This window comes from Cydia pomonella, chromosome 2 (assembly GCF_033807575.1).
Source record: "Cydia pomonella isolate Wapato2018A chromosome 2, ilCydPomo1, whole genome shotgun sequence".
NCBI lineage: Eukaryota > Metazoa > Arthropoda > Insecta > Lepidoptera > Tortricidae > Cydia > Cydia pomonella.
In genome coordinates this window covers 10,021,778-10,047,783 of record NC_084704.1, presented here as the reverse complement: position 1 = coordinate 10,047,783, position 26,006 = coordinate 10,021,778, and the positions used below count along the sequence as shown (strand labels likewise).

Here is a 26,006-nt window from a genome sequence, read left to right as displayed (position 1 = left end):
AAATGACACGAATGGCGTGACGAGCTTTTAAATTGGAGGGCCTTGTTTGACCATTCTGAGATTAAAGGAACACTGTTTTCGAAATGAGCAAGAAAATATGTCACAGCCATTTAACTCGAAAACTTTAATAATATTTACGACCATGTTTCTTTTTATCACCATCAGCTAAATTGACTCTCCATGCGTCGTCGTAGGTCCCTTAGAATCCTGAGTATTTAATTCTCCATTTTGTTCGAGCCTTTCTCTCCTGGTTATCTTAAACGTAAATTCACTTTCATCACCCCCCGTCCAGGATGTGAACTCCGTTCCTCCCGTTCTCTCAAACTCTCGATTCCTTCTCACCGTACTGAGGGCCTACCGCGAACCACGTTCGACGTGTTGCCTCTCTGTCCCACTTGTAAATTCGTACGTAAGTGTGACAGGGAGACAACACGTCGAACGTGGTTCGCGGTAGGCCCTCTGGTTTTATGTCTAACTCTATCGCCGTTGAGGCAATCCGTCTCTGGAATTCCCTCCCTCTCTTTATTCGACAAGCCCCAAGCAAACCTGTTTTCAAACGACTACTTCGCAAGCATCTTCTGTCAGAAGAACTTAAATAAGGTTCACCATCATGTATTTATTTATTTATTTAATCTTTATTGCACAAAAGAAAACCTTATAGTACAAAAGGCGGACTTAATGCCATGAGGCATTCTCTACCAGTCAACCTGTACTGCCTACGAGAGTGTATATGTACATAATAATTTCCTTATTATTTGTTATTATTTTTTCCTGCACCAACATACACAAATGTCTCTGTTTGACCCAATGGTTGACTGGTAGAGAATGCCTTTTGGCATTAAGTTCGCCATTTGTACATTTTTCTTTATATGTGCAACAAAGTTTAAATAACTAAATAAATAATTTAATTAAAGGAGATTAGGTGTATTTTGTGAGCCGCTACTTAGTTTTGAAGTTAAAATAATAAAAAATGTACAGTCAGCTGCCGAGAGAGGTGAGCCCCCCCCCCCCCCCCCCCCTCTGCATACAATCAGTCTATACAGGGGGGGGGTGTCACCTTTTTCTGCATTTGATCATCTGACTGTACCTGTTTTTAGTAGTTTTTTTTTTTTTCAGAATTAGTTACATATATTTCAGTTTTTAACTTCAACCTATACGCTGTACAAAGACGCTGTACTAGGACGTGAATATAAATTCGTAAATACCCGACCGCTCACCGATTTCCCCAGGCTCGTAAAGCCGTACTTCATCATGTCGTGACATTTTTTCGGCGAAATCAGGCAATGCGGCAATAATATCTGTTTATTTGCGTATTAAATTTGCGATGACACGCGACGTATAACCTTGTGTCTTGTGTCTAACAAACGACATTTGAAATTAATTACATTACTATGTTCCAATCGAATGTTTGTTTGTTTGATGTACCTAACTATTGCCTTTTGGACAGGAAAAGAAAGACCCGCCAAAAACTTTATAGCAACTATATGTATAGGTATGTATAGATAGTACTAAGTAAAGCAATTAGTTTGCACCACCTACTACAATTGCTTATTAGGTATAATAAAAGGTAAATTGCCGCAAACTAACACTGAAACCTTGGTATTGGTTATTACATTAAATAATCATACCAGTTCAATGGACGCCATAGTTCAAATAACAAGGAAAATGTATACCACTTGTAACTAAAATTAAACACCCTTGACTTTGAAACTGTCGTTAAGTCGATACAGTAGTCACAAAAAAAACGTGTCGACGTGTTGTAGAATCCATGTACAAAGTTTTTCCGATGCCATGATTATCGATATAATGCGGTCGTACGGCTCAATCGAGTTTTTGCATCGATTATACCGTGGTCTAAATACTACCATCGGTGGTGATGTAGTCTTCTATGAAACACATTCCGTTTAACCTGCTGCACCATGTAAATTTGACATAGAAATTAATAAGTCGACATTAGAGTAGCCCGAGCACTGCCGGTATTAATCAATTGATTTAACTCTCTTCTCTTTCCAATTCCCTAATTTTAAGATCTTTAAATATTATTTTGTATTGGCAATTATTTAGGCTTTGGAACTCATCACGATAATCGTGGCAATACGATAATTTGTTTGTTAAAATTTGCATGAATTGCTTTAATTATCAGTATAAAAGTATCTATTATCATTTGTGGTAAAATACAATATTCATTTATTGCGCTATCGTACACAAACATGACAATTTATATTACATTAAAAATTTAACACTTTTGAACTATTACAATTATTTAACATTAAAAAGTTTATAGTTTACGGCTTTGGACAGAGAAGTATGGCGGTCTTTGGTATCGGAGGCCAAGATCCACTTCGGGTCGCTGCGCCACAGCAGTAAGTAAGTAAAAAGTTTATCTCTCAGAAAAATCAACTTCCATCCATAACATAGAAAAAAGACAATCATCCATAATTTCAACGACTACGTTTTCTACTACTTTTCTGTCGAATCTGTCGGTCACGTGACCTGTAAAAAGTACACAGCGCCGCTAAAGAAGTTTTCACTTCAATAAATAAAATAAAAAAATAATTTATATCGAACCTTCCTTGGTCCATACAGTGTTAGTTTTAAAAATAATTGTGACTTTATTTAATGTATAAAACTTAATCAACTATTGAACAACGGAACAACGCAATATTTTTTGTTTTCAATTCCTTGAAAGAAAGTGAGTAAGCTGAATAAGTGAATAAGTTATTAGTTAGCTGAATAACCTTACGAATTCATATTTTTATAACTGTGTTAAAAATACAAGTACCACTTAGCGAAAGTTTGACATTAAATAGACCCACTTATATCCGAATATTCACTCGTCCCTACACTTGAACCAAAACCATGTCGGACTGTGCTTAGTAGTGAACTAGTCAAATTATACTATTAGTGGCATTTAGCGGCGTAAATGGTCACTTAGCAGCGGCAGAACAACATGAGGTGTGAAAGCTGTTCAACTTTTTTACACAGCTGTGATACAATATTAGGTATGTACTTCAACTCATACTTTGAAGTCTCTTTGTTCTCTGTGTCGTTCCTCTGGGTCTTCTGATTGCCTTTTGAGGCTTTTTTTACCAATGAAAAGTGTAGTAGGTCTATTTCCAGATATAACTATTGTATTTCACCAGTTCACTGACATTAACTACCTACCAAACATTTATTATTCAAAATTATTTGTAGTACGTTTGATTAATGCGCAATATAGGTGAACTTGATTAACGCCGCTTAACTTGATTAGGACTTTTACTTAAACTATGAAAGTTTAATGAAGTATACTTATTATTATCAGAATGAGAGGAAGAAAAAAATTCGATCCAATGTTCTTTACAGTACTTGGCAGAAATCTAATGAAATATATTACATCGATACTCGTAGGTACATGTTTTTAGAAGTAGCGAGAAAAAACCCATAGGTACTCCATGTTACAATTGTGAATATTTTAGTTACTCGTCTGTCTGTGACCTTTTCAAAAGCTTTTTATGTAAATTATTCAACTAATGTGAAAAAAATTGCACCTAGATAGAATAAAGCCCTAATCTATTTATTTTTATTTTTATTTATTGATATTTAGGACAACAACAGCCGTAAATAAAAGTTTTACATACGAGTGATTACATAACAGATGGCCAATGACAGTTATCCACTAATTACATTTTACTTAGAATAACGTAAGTCGTATCTAGGTATTATCATAATAAACAGTTTAAAAAAGACAATCTAGGAAATAACGACGGGAAATAACACAGACACGTCGGCCATGTATAACAAAGACTGTTAATACGTTATCATTATTATAATTATAACCGACTTACACTACGATTGGTAGGCAAGATCGCTTCCTTTATGAACAAATCTACTCATCGCCAATTTTTTGCTCTAATTTTGAATACTAGCGGACACCAGTTATCAGAGTGATTCGGGGTTAGTGGGTTATCAAGGTCAGGACTAGTTTTATTATAGTGATAGAAGAAAGGACGCCGAGGCGTCGGCTTCGTCTGTCTGTCCGTAATCGCCCGTTTCCTACGGTATGCTAATGTGTGACGCCGGCACGCGATTGGCCTGCGTATAGGGTGCCCTTGTGTTAATTTTAGAATTTTTGATATTTTATATTAAAGGCTTTATAGGTTGGTTAGGTGGTAGACAAACTCTACATGGACTTGTAGAGTTAGAAGCTTGGCTCTAAATGAAATCTGATAACTTTTTGACAGTGCGAGCCATGTGGTCTTGTCCTTGCAAAATTTTACATGAAAATGTTTTTGATAAAATTTCACTTCTTTTTATGACAATATTTTTTTATTTAATTATTTCTTTTTTTGGGTTTATTTCTTGCACATCTATCTCGGCCATAGGCGAATATAATAGGCCACTCTCTATCTCGGCATCTCATCTATTCCTTTATATAGCATGAATTTGTATAGGAAAACTCACTCAAACTGATATAAGTTTTCAGACCAGAAATTTTGATGCTAGAGAGCATCAAAAGGGTCTAGCAAGCTAAGGAAGGAGAAGTGGCCCCTGTGACCAATATCGGATTTTTATAATGTTATTTGTTGGCTAATCTTATAATAGAGAAACACCTTAACTTTCAGCCCCTTATCTTGAACCGTTACTGTGATAATGTCAAAAACGTCATTTTATGGACACATTTTTCAAAGTCGTTTTTCTCCTGCAGCGGTATCATGGTCGCATTTTTATCACCTGTCATGTCATGCGTCACTTTCGCACTTACATACTGGTTAGAACGGGACAGGCATGGTGACAAATGATAAAGAACCGACCATCTTAGGCATACTGCAGCGGTATCATGGTCGTGTTTTTGTCACTTGTCATATCATGCGTCACGTTCGCACTTACGTATTTGGTAGAGCGTGACAGGTAGGGTGACAAATGATAGACAGCCGACCATCTTAGCCCTGCAGAACTATATAAGGTAGATAAATCAAACCAAATCATAGCTACACGGAATGAGTAGCAGTATAACTCGGATTAAAATGTCAGAGAGCCCTTTTCAACAAGTATTTGTAAAGGTACACCTATGGAAAAAATCACATAAACTGCAAATAGTATTAGCTACTACCATGCGAAAAATCATTTCAATATAATTGGTGCAACATACTTTAGAAAAATGTCAACGAAAGCGTTTAGCTATCAGGCGTCTTTCATTCTGAAGGAGATTTTCTATTTAAATGAGGTTTAATTTCGTTGACTAGCAACAGAGAGTGAGAAAGGTTACTCAACTCATTTGATAGTTAAACGCTTTCGTTGACACTTAATTAAGGGGAGGAGTCTATGCCTTTCCACCGAGCAAAGATGATGAGAGCCCGAACGTAGATGAGAGAAATCAACCAATGACATTAGTTGTTGTCCACATTTCTTCGCTCCGCTGGTTTAAAACCAATGCTATCGGTGAATTTTTCTCATCACCGCTCGTCTCCGCCTCAGTGGAAAGGCAGCCTAAATGTCGTATTTCTCAGCCGATTCTCGTGAAATTTTGTGCGAAAATTATTTAATTATTATAATAATTCAGCCTATATATACGTCCCACTGCTGGACACAGGCCTCCTCTCATGCGCGAGAGGGCTCGGGCTATAGTCCCCACGCTAGCGCAATGCGGATTGGGGATTTCACATACACCTTTTAATTCCTTCGCAGATGTATGCAGGTTTCCTCACGATGTTTTCCTTCACCGAAAAGCTAGTGGTAAATATCAAATGACATTTCGTACATAAGTTCCGAAAAACTCATTGGTCCGTGACCTCCGAATTGAAAGTCGGACGTCATATCCACTCGGCCACCACCGCTTGTTTAATTATTATATAGAATTTTAATATTTATTTTTGCAAAAGGTGCATTCATGAGTGCGCGGCATTTGCTGCGGTCAATATATCAACCACAATGAATCAGAAATTCAATTTTCCACGTGATAATTTTGCAGGAAAACACGTTTATAACTTCATTTAACTGATGTTTTATTGCCAGTACGCGAACAAAATATTATTTAACTTAAATTCTACTGAGGAGTTATTTTTAACGACTCTGGGTCTGAAGCTGAGTTTATTAATACAACAGGCATACAAAATATTAAAATTAATTATTTTGTGTTCAAATAATGTAAGTTCAAAATTAACCATGTATTGAGCTCTCGCTAGGGGCGCAGTCCCACGAAATGTAGCCTCGACATAATTTAAGAAATGAGGGCGACCGTTCGGAAATGAATGCTAATAAATTCTGAACAAAATACTAACTTGTACAAGTTTTCATTATGATAAACTAATTGATATTTCTTCGGTTTTTGCTCATGTATACGATAGGTAGGTTACCTAAATAGATACATAATTTGTAATACACATTTACATAATCTGTATTACAAATTATTTATTTAGGTTATAATTTAATTAAATACTTATAATTGATATTTTTGTAGAAAATGCTCGATAACTTTGGCAGTTCAAAAATAGTGTACTAACCAGTCAAATCATATACTTTTTATGAAATGCGAAATGATTAGTCCCTATGCAGTTAGTATCAGATCAGATTTAAAGACGCCACAGTGTATCCACCTCCTGTGAATGAGTCTTGTCATTTTTTTGTATGTGCACAACAAAAATGTGAATCAAAGTAAAAAATGTATCTATAAGAAGCCTATTGTGTCATAGGATTACTATAATTATTTATCACGTTCGCAATTTTTTTTTTGGGGAATTTACGGAAAAATGAGATGGCTGAAAGCTGAAAGTTCTTTAACGCAGCGTGTGACCTCCGCATTATATCGACGTAAAGTTCAACGCACTCCTAACGTAAGTTCTCATTTTTCGTCACCAAAAACCACACTTTTCAGGTTAATGAGTTCAGTTCTTGTACAATACCTGAATTTATGCGAACAAAGATTTATCTTACAAAGTTTAGGCAACAAAACCAACACTAAGTGGAATTCAAGATTTGAATTTAAATTTGTTATATAAAAACTCTGTTCTAAAAATGTTCAGGCATTTTTTTTCATTATAGGTATATATAACATATAAAATTACAATAGATAACATCAAACCATTTTCTTTTCTTAAAACATATCGTCGTTAAATGTAACTAAAATAAAGTCAATTTACTTATATTTAGGTATCATCCCGAGCTCATAAAAATCGTGAACATGCACAGTAACCGTACATTTTTTATCCAACATTACAACCCTTGACCTTTCCCAAAACAAAGATCGTTTTCAGTCAAAATTCCGCAGCATCCCTCATCTGAAACGTGTTTGTCCTCACCTGTTCTTTCCATGGCCGATCTTGTAGAGCTCGACATGCTTGAACTGAGCGTAGGTGGCCATTGTGGTTTTATGTAAAACACGAAGGGGGTGTTTATAACACGAGACACTGCGCGGAACCGGCGCGAAGTGAAAGATAACGTGCGGTGGTAGCGGCGGGCGTCAGCTGACTGAACGCGCGCGGGCTGAACCCTCGCTTAAGTCGTAGTCGATGCTGGCACCCTCCGCCCGCGCGTGAAAAGCGAGCCGGGCGCATGCGCGCGCCACTTCCGCACTATTTTTTTTTTCTTAGAGTCACCTGGTTCCGCGAATGGACCACGGCGTGTGGCTTATGCCGCAAGATGTCATCCAGATGATCAACGCTGACAGACAGTTAATGTAAGGAACGGAAAAGGATTCAATAGTAGTATTAATAACAAACCATAGTCGTAACAATTTTTAGAGTTCCGAAGTCCACTAGGAACCCTTATAGTTTCGCCATGACATGGCTTTACTCCGTGATCGTTAGTCTAGCACTAACGAAAGCTGCGATTTTGGCATGGATACATGAATCATACGACAGAGCGATAAAATAAAAACAACAAGTAAACATTTTTAGGGTACCTCCCATACAAAATGCTTTTTTTACGCTTTAATACAATGATGTGGGGTATCCTTGGATAGGTCTTTCAAAATGAATAATGGTCTTTAACACCCATTTTCTTATAAAATGAATATTTTCGGAAATAATCGCTCGGCAAGGAAAAAATGTATACCTCCCACTCTAACATTTGAACCTTGGATCCAAAAAATATGAAAAAATTCGTAATATAAAAGCATAATAAATACTTTCAATGAAAACTATAGCGAACATGCTCGGTCCAGCCGTTTTTCAGTTATTGCAAAAAGTCTTATCTTCTTCTTCTTTTCCATTGTGCCAATAAAGAGAATTCTATCTATCTATCTATCTTCTTCGTAAAAAGATGTACAAAGCACTACTAAGGTACTCCCTTATGCTTGTAAATCTTGTAATGTGGTAATTACGGAACCCTACACTAAGCATGGCCCAACATGCCCTTGGCCGATATTTTTTTTTGTTTTCACTTTGCTTGGACTTCACGTAAGTCACAACTTTGGCCAGTCTGTATTTATTTATAATATTGTTGTAGAATTTTTATACCTAGCTCTTATAAACTCACAGCTCTTATATGTATTTGGTATTACATATATTTAAGTAAAACAGAAATATTACCAAGAGTCATTGGCTGCACACCTACGGAGATAAATTACTACGACAATTTTTGTGGGAATGTTCTGTGGTGGGTCTATGGACAGGCTTGTTTCGGTTTTTTTGTGTAAAATCATTTATTGACACGGGTTCTACAGCGACTAAACTAATAACTAGCTTAAACTTAGCAGTTATTTTAATTTACAATTTTAATGTTAGCTTGAATTACATAACACAATGACCTGTGATCAATAACAGTACTGCAGTTTGGCAGATTAGTAGTTTAAGGCTTTTTGGAATCTTCTTTTGATTCAAATAAATAAATAAAAATATATGGAACACTTGAATTAAAACACAATTTTAATTTATTGCATATATTATCGCCTGACTAGACATAATCTCGCTAATTTCACTCATTAGCAGTGTCCCTTACCCCTTCGAGTTGCAGGGGCGCGGACGAGGCACATTACATTTTCAAGAGGTATCGACTTTTACCTTGAAGGAGTTAGATGAAATATGCAAGCAATATACAATGTTTAAATTTCGAGTGTGCGTTACAGAACTGCCTAGGTACTATTTAAGTTTAAAAGATATAGCAACGATTTCCACTGAATTGGTCTGATCCGATCCGATTAGGTCGGATGAAAATAATAAAATGCTACCCGAGAGTACGAAAAATCACAAAATCTAAATTGGTAGTATATGCATGCGTCTATATGTAAATACTGCCCGTGAACGTGACTTCCACGGCCAAAGCCAGTGTGCAGTGGTTCAAAAAATAAAGCAGCCTTTACTTTTGCTGTTTTCTATAACTTAAGTAGCCTATGTTCATACCTAGCGCTTAAACATTTCATCTAAGGTGTATCAGTAGTTTTGCCGTAAAAAGATAAAAGGCAAAGTAACTTTTTATTTCTGGCATATAACAAACCAGTGTAAAAAAAAAAGAAAAAAAAATTGATAGAGTTTGCAATGAATGCAAGGATTCGATCATTGCACATGCTAACCAACTGCGAACAATTTGGCTGCGGTTCAAGGATTTCACGAGGGTTGCCCACAGCTGAACCCTTGAGGTCGATAAACTGGAACTAGATAAAAAGTCGGATTAAAAGCAACTCATTCGTGCTACACCAGTGGGCTGACATCGCTCCGAAGTGCGAGCGGGTGTCGCTATAGTATATGAAACTATAAGTTTAGTATATCTTTTCTAAATAATATAAATATATTTGTAGATATCATTGTTATAAATACATTTCCTGTTTTCGTTGAAACTCAGAAGTCAGAAATAAATATATTATAGCTTTACCTGTTAATGTTGACGGAAAAAACAGTAAACCTAACTACTTAATAATAAAGTACACTTGTTATATGAATTGGACACCACCAGCCATCTCCATTTTTTACAAGTTCTTAATAAAATAATAGTTTAGGCCCTTCAATAAGGAAAACAAAAAAGACGACTATACGAAATATCAGGCAGATTTTTAACGGACGATAACTGAGTTGTGTTGTCATTCATATTGCTCGTACATATGTCTCTGATTTTAATAACTTTTCTATCCCCTCATTCGAACTAGCCGTCTCTGTCACTACAGAGATAAATTAAAAGGCAAATTAATTAAAAGATATCCCCCCTATCCTTTGACATGTATTTTTACTCGCTTTCCGTGAATACTTAGAGTCGGTAGGTGCTTAAATATTTATCGAAGGAGCATTTTATTATTTTTCATCACACTTACTCGAAAAAGATCTTATCTCATGCAGGTGTACTGAAGGACAAAAGCTGATAATGTTCCCGTGGGAGTTATGGATTGTTATAACTCCCGTTTTCATTATGTCTCTAATTCATATGAACCAAGTGGATTATAAGTAAAATTACTTGTAATTTACGGTATATAATTATATGAGTTATACTTTTCAAATACTGATGTTAATACATTGTTTTTAATTTTTTTGTTTTTACAAAATTTTCAAACGTGGCTGAATGCCGAATGGATCTGTGCCATCGATGCCTAATCCTAACCTAACCTAATAATATTGCAAACTTCTGCATGATGCCTCGCCATTGTCAAATACTTATTGTTGACTACTGTGTACTCTTTCTATTTACATACACTTAGAGAATGGCTTTGCACCGACCGAGCATCCATCTTTCCGACTCGAACAATCTAGCATCGCTTCCCTATTTCAACACTAAACCATTACAAAACATTCATAATAACTATTTTCGGTTCTTAAACATATTGCTATTTAAAAATCAACCTCCAAATAATAGTTATAAGGATCATACTACATCTGTGTAGGTGATTTCACTTTCAGTTGTGTGGTCAACCGTTTATTTCGATTTAAACTCGGAAGGCGGCCACATAAGTGATGGCTCTTCGCTTTGGATATGGGTTTCAACAAATATCTCAAAAGGCGCTTTTTGACGTTAACGCGCTTACTAAGAAGCTCTAACATCACTAACATCAGAGTATTTGTATTTGCACTGCGAGCTTGCTCGCTACGTATCGGGTTAAGTCACGGTGGACTTTACACTCGACATAGCTCTTACATTTAATTTAAACCACACTCTTTTTAAAGCTTACCCATGGACCATGATATTCTAATTATTCTTTATTGTGCACCATACATTTAAAAATAGACAGGAAATGAAAAAACACGTAAAAGTTAGGTAACAACAGGCGGTCTTATCGCTAAGAAGCGATCTCTTCCACAACCTTAACCTAAAAATGTATTTATTTACTTTGAAAATATACCAAAAAAAATGCTATCAAAACCTTAAATTCGCCGACAGGCTGTGTAAATATTAATCCTTAATATGTACTAATAAATTATAATTGCGAAAGTGCCCAACTTTGTATGTCTGTCTGTTACCTCCTCACGCTTAACCACCCACTTGCTTTTGGTAACTGTAGTTACCAGCTGTCACCCTTATTTTATTATAATAATAGAAGTCACTGAAAAATATGAAGCATGTGAGTGGTTAAGGGGCTGTCAACACCCAATGTCCTTGAAATTGATGTTAATCGTACTTAAACAGTTTTTTAAGAAAGACTATTTGTTTTAGTAAAGTAAGAAAATTAATTTCAAAGACCGTGGTCGTACTCGATACATGATTGAACGAAATTGGCTCGATAGAAAATAATTGCAAAGATTGGTCTTAAAATCACAATTAAACGGTTCTATGTCTTTATTGTTTTGACTTATGGGTCTGCAATTAAAATCACAATTTCAAAACATTTATATCTAAACCGCTAACGAGTAAAATATTACACTAATAATCCACTTTTTTTTATTTAAATAATTTTCTTATTGTTCCCTTGCCCAGGCCCAGTAACATGCGACAGTGCTATCTCATTTACTCCGATACAAATAGACAGTGTGCGCGCTTTAGGTATTGACAGCCTAGATAAAATTAATTTTGTATGGAGATAGTTTGAGACCAGGGAAAGGGCATAGGGTAGTTTTTATCAGTTAAAATTAAAAAGTAGCTCTAAGTAGCAGAAAATTTCATCCCTGGCCTGCCCGCATAGCCAACATGCCAATCGTTAACACTCCGTAGCGAACGAAACGCCACTTTCACTGTCGCACTGGGATGGGAGAGTGATAGAGAGAGACGACTACACTAAGTTACGGAGCGTTGACGATTGGCATGTTGGCTACGCGGGCTCACTGCAATTTCTTATTGTACGGTTACGCTTACGAATATTGCTATCCTGCCTAATAAATCGTTATAACAAACCAAGACAATACGCACATTACGAAGTAATCAAACTGCGAATTGCGAACATCTAACCATAACCAACCAAAATATGAGTTGCTGATTATTTATATTTTTAAATATTTAACAAATTATTTTGTAGATAAAAATAAAACCGTTAAAAATAAATCATTTACGGTTGCAACAAAAAGCTGTTTATTTCCACACATAACCGAAGCTCGCTTTGTACTTAACATTAACACTCCCATTGCCCTTTGTTTATCTCTGAAATATTATCACCGACAACAAACTCGGCAGCTCGACTCGTTGTGTAATACAAACTAAGCTACATTTTTAAGGTTCAAGAGGTTTCCATTTCATCTTAATAGCTTTTGAAGCGTGATATCGCGGTACGCGCTTTGCAGGTGTAGACGCATGTGTTCTGCATAATTTCTACTATTCAAGAGAGACTAAGGGAAATCACAAGTTCTGTATGTTGATAAGTTTGTATCTTAATTTTTTTGATAAAGAATAGATTATTTTTCACTTACCTTAACAGCTAGTCTGACTTTTACATTTAGAATTACAATAATCATTATACTAAAATTATTCAATGCCATTTAGAAATTATTTTATACGTATTTCAAGCTACAAAATTGTGATCATAATAACCATCAGTCCTTCCCCATTCCCATAGCCGGTCGGGTCATCAAAGCCAGTAACCAACGCATAATCGCTCTCGTCACAGAGATAGTCAGTTTCTGTCATCTCATCTCTTCTTGCTAGCCGTTCCCATCATAGCACACAATTCCACCCAATAACCAAAAAGTTGATCATTAATCTCACACTGTTTCAATGTAAACTTCAGCTGGTGCTGCTTCAGATCTAGAATGAATGCACGACATTCGTTGACTTACTACTCTGTGGTTTTAAGCGAGTGAGGTGTCGACTCGTCTAGCCCGACGTCTTGAAAGGGGTTCAATTTTTAAGACGAGTGAAACAATAGGGCCTCATGAATGGAACCCCCGGATTAATCAACAATGGCGTGTGTCTCTTTGTGTACCGCGTGGTAAAAAGATATTACGCCTTACCTTTAATATTTTAATATGTTTCTAGCTCCTTTGATGGCGACTGTATGTTGCTCTGTAGGCATTTGTATCAATACCGAGACATGCCATGCAGATGATGCAGAGCACACCGCTTAAAATATAGGAAAATGATAATGGGACCAAACACTAACAATTCCCTAGGTACTTTTTTAGTACTAAGCCCTATTTCATCATAAGCATATCGAAAAGTTCAGCCGATTATTAATGTTTTTGACATTGGAAATGTCTTTTCGTTCGCTCCATTGTAGGCTCCAATTTCATGATAAAGTGCGATCCCCTTATATCTCGGAGAGTTCCAAAGATATGATATTCAAAAAAGGTTCAAAATACGCATATTTACAAGAGCTGTAACGTGCAAAAAAAGAATTATTCGAGAAAGTCAAAAACTAAAAAAAGTTATGGCCGAAATAGTGAAAAAAACATTATTTTTTTCCGAATTTTTGATTTTGGCGCTCGATATTTTGGAAACGAAGAATGATATCAATAATTTGAGAAAAATTCCTCTGGACAATTTAGTCAGCTACAATTTGAGCCTAAAACAAAGACGATCGGGTGAAGGGTTTGCCCAGTAGCGTAACCTTTTTGAAAAAAGACCTACCTTTTCTCGAAGCGCTTCGTCGTTTTTTGAACCCTCATAACTCATAACTTTGGTTTTTTTTTTTATGGAGGATAGGCAGGCGTTAGGCGTATAGCTAGGGTTTGGATTAGACTAGATAAACAAAATTCTCGGGATATAATTATGGCTTGCAAGTTTTGTATTCGGATAGTTCGAATACTTGTTTTTCACTAACTCATTAATCATTACCAATATAATCAATAATTTGGTATGTTATGCAAATCAAACTTAAAATGATCTGGACATGAAAACTGAACTGAACTGTGTTCTAGAATTTTCTACTAGTTATTTTCCTAGTCATCTTAGTTTGATTGTATTATTAAGGCAAAGAAATTAATTATTTTTGTTACGAGTATTTGGAACAATCTCATTTTAGGGTCTGTGTTACTCGTATTACATGTTTTATAATATTTTACTCAAACATAATTAATGTGCAAGGTAACAGTTAGGTAGGTACACCGTTATCCTAATTAGTAATGTATACGAGTATATAACCGCAAGTTTGATTATTTTATTGCGCCTTCGCATTAACTTGTCTTCTCCATTTATAATAATTATGTACTCAGATGAAAAATTTATAAATAAGACATAAATACCTACATGATAGAAACCTGATAAAAAATAAAAGTAACTCTCAAGACATAAATATGCAATAAGAATACCGGTGGAAACCTGCGGCCATCAAGGAAATAATAGTTATTTTATATAATTACTAATTAAATTTCCACCCGATTAGAAAATGAGAGCGTTCCGAATTGACGCCGTGGAAGATAATTAAAGAGACGGTTTTCAACTTTAAAAGTCATTTAATTACGTGCCATATTTTTACCAATTCAAGTTGATAGCTGAAATTCACAAGTATTATTTTTACAATAATAAACATAGCTTATTATTCTGCTATAAGCCTTTACTTATAACTATAAACATATTACAAGTTTGCCCTTTCTTGGTATCAGTTGTAACTAAGCAAAAATTTATAGTGCGTCAATCTCCGGAAAATATATCTGTTAATTAATAATTTCCGTTAAAGTTAATTGTTTAATTATTCTGATTTATAAACGGTTATTACAAACGTGATACAATTAATCCCAATCTATCTTAAAATATTACACATACACTGCATTTTTCTCGGAAATTACCAGTCAAGTAAATAATAATACTAGTTATACTAGTAGAAGGTGTAAGTACAATTCCGTCAAGCTTTCAGTATGATATTTATAATAAAGGACGGGCTGTATGCAGTTTATGGGCCCGTTTATGAGATCCGACTAGATGCTGTGGTTTCGCGGTCCGCCGCCTTCGCGGGAAATGGCAATACGAACAAAGATGAAAATTTCACTACCAAGCAAATTGAATATGAACTTTCGATTGCGGTGAAATGTGCGTGCAATACAGCCTTTGAAAGCTACTAGATATTGTTCCAATCCGTGTTGCGTTTGATAGAACTAGAATATTAAAACTTTCTGATAGGTAACTAGTTTCAATAATTAGAGTAAAAGGAATTTTATTCTCTCTTATTTCAATATCAGATTCATTCTCAGGATAGTTGTATTTGTTTAAATGCCAATGGTTTTAGAAGGGTTTTTAAACTCGTTATTTTGTTTATGGACATATTCTGATTCCTTCTTTGTTATAGGCAAAGAATATAACCGTAAATGTGAATGTGCCTGACGGCAGCAAGATACAGCTCCCAAAGTAATTAATGTTAATTGTTGAGTACTTTTTTGTTTATCATTCCTGAACCACAAAAGCAATACATATCTGTGATGTTTTTTTCTATGTCTATTATGGAATAGAAGGCAGTAGCTACACAACCGATTCAAATCCTCGCCACACATACCCGAGGTCCCTTCGATAGACCTGCGGAGACACCAGGAGCATCTTGCGCTTTTAGATAGGGTTACAAGGTTAGACCCTAGCTTTCATACTTGTGCCACATACAACGGTTTTACGTTTAGGGCCTCCTTTAGGACCTGTCAACGTGCCTATGGAAATCCATCAGCTTGTAAATCATCTACAAGAACCAAAATGAAAATGAATAAAAAATACACGATATGAAAAGTAACGCAATCCGCACTTAAGTCCTCATACAAACTTAGATGTAAGAGAAGAGCTTGGTTTCTAGGATGTGTAAGTGATGAAGTTACTAAAGATGTAACGCTATCTAATGTTATGATAAGTATGTAGTATGTAGGTACATATTACTAACCCATGCTTAAATGGTTTAATGCTTTGAGCTTAGGTTATGTTACTATATAAATATTTATCTTAATTATGTTTAGGAACTTTTGGGAAAACTTAATAAAACTCATAATGTAAGAATTGACTTTCTAGGAAGGTGCCTTCTACGTTCTATCAGTCTTATAATAAACCCTAAGTATATATCGCAGTTAATCAAACCTAACATTTCTGGTTAGATAACAACTTCATTAGGCAGCGATACTTGAACCATCGGTGGTTCACGCATACAAAATTGCACGTCAACTGTCGACATTTATTAACACTTTATATGAAAGTTTTTACCGTGTCTGGATAGAAGCGTTCATTTGACTTGACATGGCCAGATATTTCGTGTCAGATTCACTTTCGAACCACTCATCTTCTGCTGTTATCAACTTATAGCTGTATATTAAACGAAGTGTCAATTTCGTATTCTGACGTTCGGATACCCGAATTGTGAAACTCGTAATTGAGAACTTTGTTTTGCAAATACTTTGAACGTGACAAAGTAGTTTTAACTAAAGTAGGTTCTCGTTCAAAATTGGGCTTTTGAGAAAGTAATCTATGTAACAATATTTTTTATAAAATTAAATGGTCTCATCATCTCTAGTGTACAAAATATATTTTTTGTATCGTTCCTTTGAAATAGAATTTACATTTCCAAGGCCTTCTAATCAATTATTTTTCTTTAAGCTGTAATTTTAACAGAAGTGTGTCAATAAAGAGTACTCTTTTATCTATCTTATTTTCCTGAATTCTGAACTGACCCTATTGTACCTTAACGGATTTTAAATAAGTCGTATTTCACTTGCAAGTTATGATACAGTTTTTAGTTTAATATATTCGTAACCTACAAACATCACTGGTACCTAATATTAATTTCCTAGAACAAAAACTATGTCGACTAAATCAGACTGCAGGTCCACTTAAAATGTCATTATAATTAGTATTGTCTGACTTTCAGGCTGCTACGTGGAAAGCGCCATCAAGAGCGAGGAGCGTCAAAACGTTCACTTACTTAATCTTAGAAATCTACTTGACATTTGTATAAAAGTGAACGCAAAGGTGTTCATAATTACATAAAAAATAGGGACATAATACCAGACGATCTGTCTGGCCTAGTGGGTAGTGACCCTGCCTATGAAGCCGAGTGTCCCGGGTACAATTGAAATCCTGGTACGGGCATTTATTCGTGTGATGAACACGGATATTTGTTCCTGAGTCATAGGTATTTTCTATGTGTTTAAGTATTTATAAATATTTACATATTATATATATATATATATCGCACAGTGTGGGATTTTCGATCAGTTTTGACCACCCTCGTTTTATATTTTTATAATACGCATTATAATATCCTGCATCCCAGTGTAAAACTCCCGAATGATTATCATGCGTAGTTAATGCACAATATTTTTTTGTTGATCAGGTCAATGACCTTCAGAAAACATGTTTATTGGCATAATTACTAAAGTACCGTCAATATAGTTCCAATTTTTATTTCTGAGTTTTAGTGAGAGATACTCATTAATTGTACGAAAAATCCAGCATTTTAGTGCCATTCAGTTAAAAGTTAGAAGTTACTAAAGTTTTCAAACATATTTTTTTATATCTCCTATATTTTCCGATATTAGGGTTTTATTTTTTATTAAATGTATTTAAAATATGGTTAACTATAACTACTCAAAATTTCAAAAGCTAATCGTGCGGGATTTAGGATTAATAACATTTCTAAGTTTTTTACCGATTTCTATGGAAATAGGGTTGTCAAGATTGACTTTAAAACATGATACAGTAATATAGTTTTTAATAATTTGAATTAACCAGTTAAATGAGAATCGTCTTCAGTCGTCAACATCATTATCATCTGAATGAAGTAGAATTTCTTCTGTAGGGAGAATTAAATCCGTGCTTAACTCCAATTCCGACAAATCCGACTCCTCTGTTGCAATGGAAGAATTTGGTTCGATTGGTTTTAAAATGGCCAAAACTTTTGCCGGAATAGGCTGACGCTTTTGTTTACTTAAACGGTCTTTCAGGGAGAAATGTGAAATATAAGAATCAGATGACTCTAACGCACACCGAAAAAGATCTAGGATTGTAATTTGCTTATTGATTTTCCTCGTGTGGTGCTCTCTGTCATAACGCCAGAATTTGTTCCTGGATTCACCGGCCTGGGTCAGCTCCTGCCGGGGCAAAGCAGCGTCATGGGTCTTTACCGGTACCATGACGCCTCACCCCCGCTCCTCCAGATATAATGTATAAGTATTGGGTTTCAGCAATTGCTTTACGAGGGCGGACCCCTTCCCAATACCACATGATATCCTTCATCAGAGATATAGCGCAGTGCTGATATGACCGTTTGTTCTGCTGTAGAGTTAAGGCTTTTAGGTAAGACTATATTGGTTAGTAACATAACAACACATCCGTTGTGGTGTAACAATTTATCTTATAAATACTTAATGTACTGAATAAATGCTTAAATATCAAAACAATAAAAATTAATCATTATAATTCATTGTATTTCCAGACATTGTAACTATGTAGGTATTCACCTAGGTACTCCACCGGAGTTATGTGACAGCCCTGACCCAAATATTTAAAAATTCATATCTCGGCAATCCTGCGTTATTTTAATTCATTTTTTTTTTCAGTACCGCCTTTTATAGCATAGAACAGTTTCGTTTAGAAATAAAATGCTAGAAATGTAGGATTATCGAGCAAAAAAAAGTTTTTCAATATATTAAAAAAAATTATATCGTCACCCAGAATAAGAAATTTTAACTTTATTTTGATGAAATATATACTTCAATATATCCCTAATAGATATAAATTAGATTGACACAAAAAAGATGCACATAAAATAAGAAATTTCGTTTCTATGTTTTCTATGGACATTTCTCAAGTTTATGATTATCTCCAAAACTACGCATGATAGAAATTTTGGAGTTTCATTCTGAGCTTTTATTTGACGAGACTAATGCGATAAATTAAACAATGAAAATAGTCAAATCTGATCGAAAATCCCACACTGTGTATCGTTGTCTAAGTACCCACAACACAAGCCTTATTGAGCTGTGGGACTTAGTCAATTTGTGTAATAATGTCCTGTCATATTTATTTATTTATATTTATTATTTGTAGTAATTGTTATAGAGTAAAAATAACCCATAGGACCCCTCCTGCCTCATGCGAAAGCCGCATACCATGGCCTGATTAATTATCATATGACTTTTATACTACTCTCTGCGATAATGTTATATAATAACCCTTTTCAAATTATATGTAGGAAGTCGTTGACGTCTTGATAAAAACTACAATTAAGGTAGCTAATGTAGCTATTTCCAGTCATTCATTTTAATTGCAAAACATTACATGAGCTTTAAATAAGTACTTTTAAATGCGGTCTATCTGTGTCTACATATGTATCTCTAACTTTCTTTAAGCAAGCCGAAAGCTTTGTGTTTCATGCAGTGTGTTTGTGTTGTATTCAATAGTATCGTAAGTGGCTCCTTCTAAATCCGTTTGCGTTCGCAACTTGTTATTATTTTCACGATCGTAAATACAACCTGACGGGAGTTGCAGCGTTTTATTAAAAAGTATAATAGCATCACATAGACTAGCGAAACCGATAGACACTCGTTTATTATAAACTTCATATTAATAAAAAACAAATACTTAATGACAATAGCCATTTAAGTTGATAATAAAAAATAATAATATTGTAGTACGCCCTTGACAAAATGAATTTTGAAGATTACTGTTCTTGGTTCAAACCTAAAATAAATTTGTTAAAAGTTACCTATAATTTAAACGGCCTACGACAATCACGCCTTTGTTAACATAGGGTTAATAATAATTATTATTTGCTTTTAAGGGAAAGACCATCAGAAAGGTTATTAACCGTTGTTTTTATTTATTTGTTGATATTGGAATTATTTAGTCCATAGTTATCAAAGTTAAAGAAGCAAAAAGTCCGATCGTTAAGAAAGTAAAGCTCGTAAATCGTTTCGATGATAATTATCTCGGCTATTAGACCAATAGTGGGACCGGATTTTTGCCCTATAAGTTTCGATAATTCTAAAGAGTGAAAAGTGATGTTTATCTGGTATGGGACATATTTTTAAGCATATTTGTAATATATGAAGAAAATTTAGAACGAGCGTTAGATATAAATAAGGTATTTATGTATTTTTATTGATGAATTTTGAATATTGAATTAAAGTACAAAATTTAAGCATCGTCTTTTATAATATGTATGAGGCTTTATGCTATCAAATTTTTAGAAAAAAAATCAACGTGCTACTTTGTCAAACTCAAATTAGCTTATTATTTTGTCAATATTGAATTAAAGTTTGAAAAATCCACAATATCATATCTAAATTCTTAAGTTAATAGGCAAGGCAAAAAATTAGAAGAATAGGATATGTGCTTTACAATTAATATGCGTTTTTTGTCCTGTAAGATCTAATATTGAATTAAAGTCCGTAGAGATAAGTCTATTACTATAAAATAATATATGCAGCCATTTTATGGAAAGGTAGAAATTTCTGTGTGTAGCTTGCATTGTAATAGTAAAATCAACTTAAAAAGGCGCGAAATTCATAACCACGCCGCGCTGGTCCGTCAACATGTCGGCTCGGCGCGCGGGAGCCTATCGTAGCCGACCTAGTGAGCGATAGATACCTCGCCCCGCCCGCGCCCCCCGCTCAGGTTCGCAAGCGCTGTTTGTCTTTTCTTTCAAATCATTCATTTGTTTGTTTATCGTGCACATAAATTAAATGCGGACATTACATGAATTTAATTATAGAATAAAAGTTATTATGACTTCAAAATGAGTGAAAAATGTTTGATATGTGTACTGTACTGACTTAGTAACAGAGAAAAAACGAGGAATTGAGCAGTTAATAACTGCGAGCAAATAATCTTTCTTGGTGATGGGATAGTTAAATATTTCTACGGGAAGGAGGAACTACGTTTCCATAAAAAGTGTAGATTATACATCGAGTCGAAGGCTATACCGGCGTACAAAAGACTAATGGAGGTGGCATCAGAGGGCTTACCGCGAACCACGTTCGACGTGTTGCCTCCCTGTCATACTTACGTACGAATTTACAAGTGCGACAGAGAGGTAACACGTCGAACGTGGTTCGCGATAGGCCCTCAAATGTACAGCCAAGTGACGATGATGAAAATTACATTTTCAAAACTTTTGTCTTTTGTTACCATTGTGTTAGCCGCCTGTACTTACTTTCAACATATATTAGTAGTTTATGTTACTGCTACATAATAAAAGGCATTAAAATACACGAGTGTGGGCTTAGGAAACGAACGATGTGAGTTTCTTAAAAAGATCACACGAGTGTTTTAATGCCTAATTATCTTATACCTTTAAACGAGCAATTCTTGTATATATATATTTCCGGGATCTCGGAAACGGCTCTAACGATTTTGCTGAAATTTGGTATATGGGGGTTTTTAGGGGTAAACAATCGATCTAGATTAGTCTTATGTTTAGGAAAACGCGTGTTTTCGAGTTTTCATGCGTTTTTCTTTCGACGCAGAATATGGTCGCTAATTTCGTATTGCCGGCCACTGTCCGTCTGGTCTGGTTAAGACGCGGACTGCTAAACGAGTGTTACGGGTTCGAATCTCGCCTGGTGACTAACTTTTGTTTTTTTTTATATGTTCAATTTTATATATAATTTTTTAATTTTTATTGTTTTAGACAAGTTTAATTTAGTAAAAGAATGTAGTTAAGATTATCACCTATACACCATCATATTACAATAAATAGTTAGTTATAACCGAGCAAAGCTCGGTCGCCCAGGTACTGTATAGTTATTGCAGGTAGTTCGCAATCACATTTTTAGCACAGGCATTATAAGAGAGGTATGAGCATTGTAAATGTCATCTGGCTCTGTGTGGTAGGGCACAGCACAGCGGATGTCATTCCAGATCTAGAGCAGAACCCAACTGGGGAAGTACCTCCACCTTACAGAAAATCGCAGCCAAATAACACTAGACCCTACTCATAGTGTTGTGTTCCTGCCGGTGAGTAAGGGTGCCAGAGCTCAACGAGGGGTGGGAGGGTGTTAGGGTCGGCAACGCGCATGTAACTCCTCTGGAGTTGCAGGCGTACATAGGCTACGGATACTGCTTACCATCAGGCAGGCCGTATGCTTGTTTGCCACCGACGTAGTATAAAAATAAATAAAAAAAAACACACAATTAAAATATTTCATACGACATGTGCTAATTATTTGTCTCAGTGTAAACAAAAATATATCATAATTATGATATCAATTTTCAAATTCAAAATGGCGGACATGTTTTATAACTTATTTTAAGAAATTATGAGTAGTTTAAGACTTTAAAAAGCAAGAAATTGTTTCTTGCTTCTGTTTGTATATGTATCATGTAGTATTTGATGTTTTCATTATTTTTGAAAGTCCTCAGGGTGCCGATTACGAAAATGACATCCATTATGGAACCCAAGATGGCGGACATTCATTTTTTTTAAAAATCGGTATGGGTGTCATCTCCGAGGTTCTTCGAGGTTCCGATTACGAAAATGACGTCCATTTTGCAATCCAAGATGGCGAACATTATTTTTTCTTAAAAATCGATATGGGTGTCATCTCCGAGGTTCCTCGGGGATCCGATTACGAAGATGACGTTCATTTTGAAATCCAAGATGGCGGAAATAATTTTTTCTTAAGTCGATATGGGTGTCATATCCGAGGTTCCTCGGGATTCCGATTACGAAAATGACGTCTATTTTGAAATCCAAGATGGCGGACATTAATTTTTCTTAAAAATCGATATGGGTGTCATCTCCGAGGTTCCTCGGGGTTCCGATTACAAAAATGACGTTCATTTTGAAATCCAAGATGGCGGACATTAATTTTTCTTAAAAATCGATATGGGTGTCATCTCCGAGGTTCCTCGGCGTTCCGATTACGAAAATGACGTTCATTTTGAAATCCAAGATGGCGGAAATTATTTTTTCTTAAAAGTCGATATGGGTGTCATATCCGAGGTTCCTCGGGATTCCGATTACGAAAATGACGTCTATTTTGAAATCCAAGATGGCGGACATTAATTTTTCTTAAAAATCGATATGGGTGTCATCTCCGAGGTTCCTCGGGGTTCCGATTACAAAAATGACGTTCATTTTGAAATCCAAGATGGCGGACATTAATTTTTCTTAAAAATCGATATGGGTGTCATCTCCGAGGTTCCTCGGCGATCCGATTACGAAAATGACGTTCATTTTGAAATCCAAGATGGCGGAAATTATTTTTTCTTAAAAGTCGATATGGGTGTCATATCCGAGGTTCCTCGGGATTCCGATTACGAAAATGACGTCTATTTTGAAATCCAAGATGGCGGACATTAATTTTTCTTAAAAATCGATATGGGTGTCATCTCCGAGGTTCCTCGGGGTTCCAATTACAAAAATGACGTCAATTTTGGCGGTTCTTGTTGGTGCAGATTTCAAAAATAGAGACCATTTTAGAATTAAAGGTGGTTGATATCACGGCTACACACATCGACACCCATTTCAAAAAGTAGCGTCCGCCATATTTATTTTCAAAATAGATGCCATTTTTGAAATCCACACCCCTAAAAACCCAGAAAACAACACCCATGACGACTTTTTCAAAAAAGTGACGTCCGCCATCTTTATTTCCAAAATGGACGTCATTTGTAAAATTAGTACACATACATCATACAACATGAAAACTAAAAACATTTCTATCCTCTTTTGGGCAGTTGTGTAAGTCTGTGATAACCCTAGGTAGGTACGGAGACCTTGAGCGGTGTCGGCATTTACGCAAACATCAAAGGCGTCGGCCCACTGTTACTTTTTACACTGTGCTTTTAGTGTGTAAACGAAAACGTCACATGATATTCAAAAGAAAAGTTATTTTATCTTATACCTTTAAACGAGCAATTCTTGTATATATATATATAATTATATTTCTGTGATCTCGGAAACGGCTCTAACGATTTCGCTGAAATTTGGTATATAGGGGTTTTTGGGGGTATACAATCTATCTAGATTAGTCTTATGTTTGGGAAAACGCGTGTTTTCGAGTTTTCATGCGTTTTTCTTTCGACGCAGAATATGGTCACTAATTTCGTGTTGCCGGCCACTGTCCGTCTGGTCCAGCGGGTTAAGACGCGGACTGCTAAACGAGTGTTACGGGTTCGAATCTCGCCTATCGTGTTTTTTATATATGTTCAAGTTTATGTATAATTTTTTAATTTTTATTGTTTTACACAAGTTTAATTTAGTAAAAAAAAAAATGACCTATGTAATAAGAGAAATCGACAATAGATGGCGTTACTCTGTGACAAGTGCTGTAAGGTTAAAATCGATTGTAAATAATAATAATTGTCAGTTCACATTTTACTTTTTAAGTTTATGTAGATTATCACCACCATATTACAATAAATAGTTATAACCGAGCAAAGCTCGGTCGCCCAGGTACTATATTACTAACTGTACTAGGTTGCCTTTTTAACAAGTTGGTCCAGTCCATGGTTGCCTACATTTTATATAAAAATCGGTTAATCTAGGCGACCATTAACTGGACCAACTTTTTTAATACGGCAACTTTCAAATAAGCTTTCATTTGATATATCATACGATGAAATAACAAACAAAAAAACTATCCGTACGCAATCTTACAAGACAACCTACTTGAAATGTATCACTGTGAATTTTGTCTTACATTTATTTCTTATCAGAAATAAATAACATGAGGGTGCATATACCTTATAACGTATCTCTATATAACTATCGGTTATCAATATTAGCATTAGCGGTTAACAACAACATTCCCCTTAAAACAAATAACTATCGCGAGGAAAATACCAAGTACAAACATCTGAAAAAAATCGGGAAAGAAAAGCTGCAACTGGCTTTTAAAATGGTACAAGGAAGGGTGGTCATCTGTATGAGAATGTGTTTTTTTTGTCTCTATTTGACCCAATGGTTGACTGGAAGAGAATGCCTTTTGGCATTAAGTCCGCCATTTGTGTTTTTTTTTGTTTGTGCAATAAAGTTTAAATAAATAAATAATATTCATGTAACGCGATAACGAATTCTACGTGAACGAAACCGCGGGCAATACCTATTATAGTAACAACAAAATAACAATTTTCTATTGCTATTAATTTAAAACACGCTTTAGGAATTTTTTTGATGGACCGTAGACGCAGTCAAGGGCACCCCGCTCCCCACTACCGTTGTTCGCTGCCTCCTGCCACAGCGCGCGGCGCGCGCAAACTTGCCGCGCGTTTGAAACGTAACGTATTTATATAAGCAAGGAATGCATACATATCAGTAATGAGTGTCGCCGTGATTTTATATTTCTAAATTTTTGTTTAGTAACTGAGATCATTGTTGATGATCGATTATTATTAACTCTACAAACTTTAATTCAATATTAGCTATACTGCTTAACCTGAAATCAATATCTAGACAAGCACATTGTCTACATGTCTAACTTTTTACTATAATACTAAGTTGATCGACAATATCGTAATTTTGCAATATCAGCAACTCTTATTCTATATTTACAAAATAACTCGTGTTTTTACGTTTACCAGAAAGCAGCTGTTCCAGATTTCTAAAAACTGAAAATTGTACATAAATTGAAGTGTTATTCGATATTCTAAAGTTTTCTGTAACTTTAATTCTATATTTACTTAGTTATTAGCAATAATTAAAATATTTAAATATAACCGAAAGCTCAACCTTAAAATTTCTAACATTTTACCAATGTATTATTTAACATACTCCCAATGACATATCAAAAAAGAAAAAACTTTAATATTATCGAAACCCATTTTTGTTCAACCGC

General features: G+C 35.2%; 1 protein-coding gene across 3 annotated transcripts in view; it reads right to left on the bottom strand.

Annotated features, from left to right (window-relative positions):
• Window positions 1–26,006, bottom strand: part of LOC133533762 (microtubule-associated protein Jupiter) — a 175,107-nt gene that overhangs the window by 60,552 nt on the left and 88,549 nt on the right. Inside the window, exon 1 of one of the 3 annotated variants that reach the window (XM_061872807.1) lies at window positions 7,278–7,466. The exons of 1 other annotated variant lie outside the window; for it this stretch is intronic. In XM_061872807.1, coding sequence (XP_061728791.1) covers window positions 7,278–7,339 — 62 coding nt within the window. In that variant the 5' untranslated portion in view covers window positions 7,340–7,466. Of the gene's footprint in view, window positions 1–7,277; window positions 7,467–26,006 lie in introns of those variants that run through there. One more of the 3 variants, XM_061872823.1, reaches the window with a different exon arrangement.